Genomic DNA, 7,765 nt, shown 5'->3' with positions numbered 1-7,765 from the left:
GGGAGAGGTGCCCCAGCCCGAATTCAGGTGTAAATGAGACCAATGGCCAACAACAGCAGGATTTTATATAATACATATTTTATTTAACAATAAATGTGAGTTAAAGAGGTAGGTAGAGGTAAAGGGTACTTAAAGGGAAACTACAGGCAATCTTCCTAATCTTATATCTTGTGTCTTATTCCTATAATCTAACTGCAAGCATCTATCTATGTGCCCTATAAATATAGTAAATATTATAATATGTAAATATAGTATATCTATCCTATGTAACTCTATCTATCTTATGTAACTCTATCTTCAAAGTAAATCTGAAACAGTCTAAATATTATAACTACATATTATAGTACTTATTAATTAAATTACTTAGTTGCTTAACTAGCCTAATTATTAAATTAAAGTAGTTAATTGATTTAAGCTATCTTTTGTTTGTTTGGCAATAATCGTGTATGTTGTTATCCTGCAGGGAGTTTCTGGGAGCAAGAGGTCCTGTCTTTGCTCATTCCCTGCAGGAGTAGTCAGGTATAGAAATAAATGTTGCACGTTGGTGGTGGTGTCAGTGAAGAGGTGTCCAGGCCCGGCCTGGCGCTGGAGCGGGGCCTAATCCTGGGGCTGTCCCGCCGTGCAGGAGCAGAACAGCCTGCGCAGAGCCCCGAGCGCCCGCCTGAAGCGGGAGAGACGTTTGGTGGGTTGAGCCAGCTGGCTGCTGAGGGCCTGGGCCTCCAGCTGGGGAGGCGAGGGGCTGGGGGGGCAGCAGGGGCTGCGTGGGGCAGGGACCTGGCTCTGTGTCCCTGCCCATGGCACCTGCTCTCCGAAGGCAGGAGAAGCTTCAGTCCCTGCGGGGGACAGGGCTTCCAGCTGGGGAGGTGAGGTGCAGAGCGGCACTTGTGTGCACGGGGCAGGTGCCCGGCGCTCAGCCCATGCCTGGCGAGGGACGGGCACTGGGAGCCCCTCTGCTGCAAGAATTCCCAGCCTGTCTTCTGGGCCTTGGCCTTGGGACAGCTCCAGCACGCTCAGTTCCTCCCACTCATCCTCCTCCGGGAGCAAGGCCTTCACCCCCAAGCTGGGGACGCTCCTGTGTTCCCAGTCCACCAGTGCCAGCTCTCTGTCGCTGCCATCTTCCCATCGGGACAGCCAGGAGGGTGTGTAGTCTTCCCAGGCGGAAAAGTCCTGGCCCAAGGAGTCTTCATCCTGGCACAGCTCTTGGGCAATGGAGTCCTCCCAGTCGGACAGGAGTTCTTGGTAGTTACTGAATTTTCTTTGGGGCTGCACTTTCATGCTGCATTCTTCCAAGTCGGTCACTTCTGGGGAGCTACTGCCTTTTCCGTGGCATTGCTCTTCCTCGCTGGAGTCCTCCCAGTCGGACAGTTCTTTGTGCCTCTTGACTTCTTGGGACTGCTCTTCCTCCCTGTATTCCTCCTGGTCGGGCAGTTTTTGGTAGCTACTGCCTTCCCCTTGGGACTGCTCTTCCTCACTGGAGTCCTCCCAGTCGGACACTTCTTGGTAGCTCTTCACTCCTCCATGGGACAGCTCTTCCTCGCTGTATTCTTCCCAGTTGGACACTTGGCTGCTACTCTCTTCTCCTTGGGACTCCTCTTGCTCGAGGTTTTCTTCCCAGTCGGACACCTCTTGGTAGCTCTTCACTTCTCCTTGGGGCTCCTCTTCCTCGCCGTATTCTTCCCACTCAGACAATTCCTGGGAGCTCTTGACTTCTCCCGGGGACAGCTCCTGCTCAATGCACTCTTCCCACTGGGACATTTCTTGGTATGTGCTGATGTCTTCTTGGGACAACTCTTGGTCTCCCTCATCTTCCCACTGGGAAATGTCTTGGTCAACGTAGTATTTCCAGTCTATGCCCTCCCCAGGGAAGGGCCCCTCGTCAGTGTCTTGCACTGCCAGGACTGAGTCCCCTCCTGCTCCCTCCTCCTGCTCGTTCAGGGCCTGGGCTTTCACCTGGGAAGGTGAGGGGCTGCTGGGGGAGCAGGGGCTTTGTGGGGCAGGGACCGGGCTCTCTGTCCTTTCTGCTGGAACTGTTGTTACCGTGTCTGTATCCATGGTTTGTTCCAGGTTTCTCTGTTCCTCCGGCTCCTGGTGAGATCCCTGGATCTCAAGCTCAGGCTCGCTCAGGATCTCATGGGTGATGGACTGGTCTGTGTCCAGCAGGGCCTTGCTGCCCTCGGAGGGGCTGTGTGGGGCAGGGACCGGGCTCTCTGTCCTTTCTGCTGGAATTGTTGGTATCATTTCTGTAGCTGTGCTTCTTTCTGGGACCCTCTGTTCCTCCGGCCAGCAGCTGAGCACACGCTCGGCCTTCCTCATGATCTCCCTGAAGAGGTAAAAGGCCATGTCCAGCAGATCCTGGGTGCTGTCTGGGGGGCTCTGCGGGGCAGGGTCTGGACTCTCTGTCCTTTCTGCTGTAAGTGTTGGGACCATGTCTGTATCCATGGTTTGTTCCAGGTCTCTCTCTTCCTCCGGCTCCTGGCTGGATCCCTGGATCACAAGCTCAGCCTTCTTCACGATCCCACATGTGATGGACTGCTTTGTGTCCAGCAGGGCCTCGCTGCCCTCTGAGGGGCTGTGTGGGGCAGGGACCAGGCTCTGTGTCCCTGCCCATGGCACCTGCTCTCCGAAGGCTGCAGAACCTTCTGCCTCTTCTTCCTCAGGAGCCAGAGGCCCCTGGGGCTCCTCCTCCTCAGCAGCTCCGGCCGGGGCAGCAGCTGCCGGCTCGGCGTCCGTGGCACTCACCGGGGCAGGAGCTGGACTGGGCAGGTCACGGGCTGCCTCTGCTGCCACCTCTGTGCCCACGCTGCTGGCAGAGCTGGGCCCCTCCTGGGGAACAGTCTGGGGGTCCCCAGCGTTCACCGGGTGCCAGGGTTTGTCCCAGGTGCTGTAACCAACATCATCTCCCCACTGGGACAGCTTTTTCTCACTCCCATCTTCCCTTTGGGGCAGCTCTTGGGCACTGGAGTCTTCTTCCTGAGATTGCTCCTTGTCTGTCTTGTCTCCCACTTGGGAGAGCTCTGGGGCTCTCTTGTCTTTCCATTGGTACAGTCCATGCCCTTGCACATCTTCTTCCCACTCAGGCAGGTCATGGGATCTCTCACCTTCCCGCTGGGACAGCTCTCGGACTGTCACATCTCCCCATTGGGAAAGTTCTTGGCCTCTCAAATCTCCCCATTGGGACAGCTCTTGATATGTCTCTTCTTCTTCCCTTTGGGACACCTCTTGCACTGTCACACGTTCTTCCCATCGGGTCAGCTCGTGGGATCTCACACCATCTTCTTCCCATTCGTACAGCTCCTGGCGTCTCACGGTTTCTTCCCGTTGGTACAGCTCTGGGTGTCTCCCATCCCGCCATTGGGAAAGTTCTCGGACTCTCACCTCTTCTTCAAATTCGTAGAGCTCTCGGTGTCTTCTGGCTCCCCGTTGGGAACATCGTTGGACTCTCACTTCTTCTTCCCATGGGTAGAGCTCTTGCAGTGTCACGTCTTCTTCCCATGCGGTAACATCTGCGCATTGGGAAAGGTCTCCATGGGTGTCGTATTTCCAGTCATCATCCACGTGGGCAAAGGCCCCCTCCTCAGTCTGATAGAAAACTTCTGTCTTCTTCAAGCTGACTTCCAGCCCAAAGAGCTCAGCAGCCTCAGCAAAGCAGGATGTTAAACGCTGCAGAGCTGCTTCTGTGTGAGCGACGAGGGCGTCGTCGTCAGCGTAAAGCAGCTCCTGGACAAGATGGTTTAAGGTCTTGGTGTGGGCCTTCAGTCGCCTTAGGTTGAATAGGCTTCCATGGGTACGATATCGGATGTAGATCCCACCTTCTTCATCGAGGTCTGCCGTGGCCCTTTGAAGCATCCTGCTGAAAAAGATTGTGAATAGGGTTGGTGCAAGAACGCAGCCTTGTTTCACACCATTGGAGATTAGAAAGGGCTCATAAAGTGCATCACCGTATCTGACTTGGCCGTGCTGATCCTCATGGAGTGAGATGATCATTTTAAGGAACTTGAGGGGACAACCTAAACGTTCCAAAATCTGCCACAGACCTTTTCTGCTCACAGTATCGAAAGCCTTGGTGAGATCAACAAAGGTTACATAGAGACCTTTGTTCTGTTCCCTGCACTTCTCTTGCAGTTGTTTGAGAACAAATCCCATGTCTGTGGTACCCCTGTTGGCTCTGAAATCACATTGGCTTCCAGGAAGAAGTTCTTCTGCTCTAGCAGGTATTAGTCTGTTCAAAAGTATTCTTGCTAGGATTTTTCCAGCAATGGAGAGCAGAGTAACACCCCAGTAGTTTGAGCAGTCTAATTTAATTCCTTTCTTCTTATACAAGATGATGATGACTGCATCACCAAGGTCTGATGGTAGTTGGCCTAGTTCCCAACAGCACACCACAAACTTGTGGAATTTAGTGTGGAGTGCTTGGCCCCCATGCTTCCAGACTTCAGGTGCAATTCCATCAACCCCAGCTGCCTTGCCGATTATCACCTGCTGTATGACCTTAAGGGTTTCTCCCCTAGTAGGGGCAGTATCCAATTCATTCTTCACTGGTTGTTGTGTGATGGACTGAATTGCTGAGTCTTGAACTGCACGGTTGGTACTGAAATGAGTCTGAAAGTGTTCAGACCATCAATTCAGAATGGAGGTTTTATCTGTGAGAAGCGTTTGACCATCTGCACTGAGTAGAGGGCTTTGGACCTGGTATGTAGGCCCGTATGCTGTTTTCAGGGCCTCATAGAATCCTTTGTGATCCCCTGTATCTGCACATAGTTGAGTTTTTGCAGCTAGATCGGTCCACCATTTGTTCTGGATGTCACAGAGTTTCTGTTGGAGCTTGCTGCAAGCAAGACGAAAGGCTGTTTTTCTAGCGTGACAGGATGGCAGTGCAAGGTGTGCTTGGTGGGCGGTTCTCTTCTTCCTCAACAATTCCTGGATCTCTTGATTGTTTTCATCAAACCAGTCCTTGTTCTTCTTGAGGGAGAACCCTAAGGATTCTTCAGAGGATTGCAGGATGCTACTTTTAATATGCTGCCAAATTGTTTCGGGAGAGGAAATTGCAGAATCTGTGGAATGGTTATCAAGCTTGGTTTGAAGGTTTGCCTGGAATCTTTCTCTTACTGTGGCTGATTGGAGATCGTTAACTTGGAGTCTTCTCCTTGGGATACTGCCCCTCTTGGGTTTGAATTTGAGATAAAGGTTGAGTTTACAGCGCACAAGCCGATGGTCTGTTTGACATTCTGCGCTGGGCATCACGCGGGTATGGAGGACATCGCGGACATCTCTGCGTCGCACCAAGACATAATCAATGAGGTGCCAATGCTTAGACCTGGGGTGCATCCAGGTTGTCTTCAGACTATTTTTCTGCTGAAAGATAGTATTGGTGATGGTGAACTGTTGCTCTGCACAGAATTCTAGCAGAAGTCGACCATTATCGTTGCAGTTTCCAACGCCATGCTTGCCTAATATTCCTTTCCAGGCTTCAAAATTCTTACCTACTCTGGCGTTGAAATCACCAAGGATAATGATCTTATCATGTGCGGGCACCTTTTGGGTAAGACAGCGCAGGTCAGTGTAAAATTTATCTTTTTCAGCAGGGTCCGCTTGGAGAGTTGGGGCATATATACTAAAGATGACAACGTGATGCTTGTTGTTTAGTGGAAGGCGTAGGGAGAGAATGCGGTCAGAGTGACCTGTCGGCAGATTTTCGAGTTTAGGGACAATGGAGTTTTTGATCATGAAGCCGACACCTGAGAGATGTTTTTCGGTTCTGGGCTTACCTGACCAAAAGAGTGTGTAACTGGCACCATGTTCTCTGAGGCTGCCTTCCTCGTGAAGGCGAACTTCACTGAGAGCAGCAATGTCGATGTTGAGACGAGCCAGTTCATGGGCAATTAGGGCAGAACGTCGCTCAGGACGTCCACTATTGGCAGAGTCGAGCATGGTTCTGATGTTCCAACATGCTAGAGTTAATTTGGGTACACCTTTGGAGGCAGGTGCATGCCTTTGTCTTTTGCTCTTTGTGCGACCGCATTGGAAGAAGATGCCCGTCGGTCTGCGGTTAACCAACCGGGTGAAGGTGGAGATGAGCTTTGTTTAGGCCACCTTTTCTAGGCCCCTCTCCGAGTGGAGCAAGCAGTGCTGTCCTTGAAAAGGCTGCTTGGTCGTTCAGGGTGCAGCCCCAAGAGACTCTCATCTCCGTCAGTCTCAAATGACCAATATCCTGAACCGCCTGCAATGCAGGGTTGAGTCTGCGGCTCCCAGTGCATCTTTCACCTGCCGTTTCGACCCTCGCCCGTCGCTACAGGACTTTTTGCATGTGGGTAAAGCCTTCAAGCCTGCGCAATGGATTTTTTAGGTGAGATGCAGTATGCGCGGAACTGAACCCACCCTTTAATCCTGAGGTTCATCTGCCAGGGCCGAGCAAGCTTGGACGGTGGCAGCGAGGTCCTCAGGACGTAGGTTTGATTAGAGTGACCTTCTCTGAGATGGATGGCCTTACAGGGCTAAGCGAGCTCCATCTGCCCGGGTTTGGGATGAGAGTTGTCCTTCTCCTAGGATGACTGCCAGAAGGCTAATGAGCTCATCCTGCCCAGGGATGTAGTTTATCTGGTCCTATGGTTTTGACCTGTCTGGCATGGGCGACCCTACCGAAGGCATGAACCCTCGCCAGCATAGCTCGCAACCACATAGGGGTACATAGGCTACGTTCCTGTTAGAACGATTTGGGCAAGTCTTTTATTTCCAGTAACAACCCTTTGTCCTGCCCACTCTTTCAGGTTGTAACAGAGCAAAGCAAATATATCCAGAACATGCCGAACCTGGGCAGTAGCCGCAGGAGAGCCAAAACGAAAGAAATAAATAGACAAACAAACAAACAAACCGACAAACCGTTCTGGCCCCCGTACCTGTCCAAGGCTGAGGTACCTTACAAGGCCCCAGCCTGGCCGGGACCCCCATCAATCAAAAGAACCCTCTGTCCACCCAGACCTTATCCTTCCCCCACTATGTTACCACAAATTCCAGGCGCACTGCTCACATGTGATGTGATGTTTCATACGGGACAGCCCTGCTCTCCCACCCACCAGTCGAAGGACCCCCACGGCCAGCTCAACACCCTTCCCTCTGCTCCGTCCCCCTCCCCCTCTCCCTCCCTCCCCAAACCTGGAACGGCAAACCTCTGTGTGCTCCGAAGCTGCGCTCTCATCTTCCACGGGGGTGCAGTGCTCGCTGGCAAGGCTCCCCCTCTCTCTCCTTTCTCCTGCCGCAGCCTTGCCTGGGGTCCAAAACCGCGCGCGCGGCGCGGAGGCTGGGCCGGCGCGGCGTCCTGCACAGTGCCTGCAGCAGCCCCCGAGCCGAGCGGGGTCCCGCATGGCGTGTGCAGGGCTACCGGCCAGGCACGGAGCTCCGTGCACTCGGCGCGGAAGTTTCCCGCCAGCCGAGACAGACAACACAGCAGCTCAACATTTGTCATTGCTTCTAATAAAAAGCCAAGGAATACTTGCAAGTTTCCTAACCCGAATTTTACACAGACAAAAGATGTTTTTATTCCTCTTCCCAGCCAAGCAACTTACTGCTGCTGGCAAGGAAAATGTTAGAAGCACATTTTTAAAATGCAGCTCTTGCTGGGGCTGACTTGCAATTTGCAGCTTTGCCACTTCTCACTGCTTCACCTCAGCTTTCAGTGGGCTGGAAAATGCAGACACAGAGGTTCAGCCACACAGTATAACCCTGTCACATCATTCCAGGCCATTCCTGCCCAGCCTGCCCCAGTGTGGTC

General features: G+C 52.6%; 1 protein-coding gene across 1 annotated transcript; it reads right to left on the bottom strand.

Moving 5' to 3' along the window:
- Window positions 1–594: 594 nt before the first annotated feature.
- On the bottom strand, window positions 595–3,818 carry LOC113980366 (retinitis pigmentosa 1-like 1 protein). The gene is made up of 2 exons (XM_027707584.1): window positions 3,789–3,818; window positions 595–3,579 (listed from the first exon to the last, which is right to left on the bottom strand). The coding sequence occupies exons 1-2, from the start codon at window positions 3,816–3,818 to the stop codon at window positions 598–600; spliced, it is 3,012 nt and encodes a 1,003-aa protein (XP_027563385.1). The 3' UTR covers window positions 595–597.
- Window positions 3,819–7,765: the final 3,947 nt, after the last annotated feature.

The sequence above is a fragment of the Neopelma chrysocephalum genome, unplaced genomic scaffold (genome assembly GCF_003984885.1).
Source record: "Neopelma chrysocephalum unplaced genomic scaffold, ASM398488v2 Primary Assembly neopelma1_93871, whole genome shotgun sequence".
In the NCBI taxonomy this organism is placed as follows: Eukaryota; Metazoa; Chordata; class Aves; order Passeriformes; family Pipridae; genus Neopelma; species Neopelma chrysocephalum.
The sequence above is the reverse complement of the archived record's forward strand: the minus strand, read 5'-3'. Positions and strand labels throughout refer to the sequence as shown.

Excerpts from the sequence above, each read along its gene's own strand:
- LOC113980366 (XM_027707584.1), bottom strand. The coding sequence starts at position 3,818 with ATGAAGAAGGTGGGATCTACATCCGATATC. Across the intron at positions 3,580-3,788 it reads TGGGATCTACATCCGATATC|ACTGAGGAGGGGGCCTTTGC; the intron begins GTACCCATGGAA and ends GTTTTCTATCAG.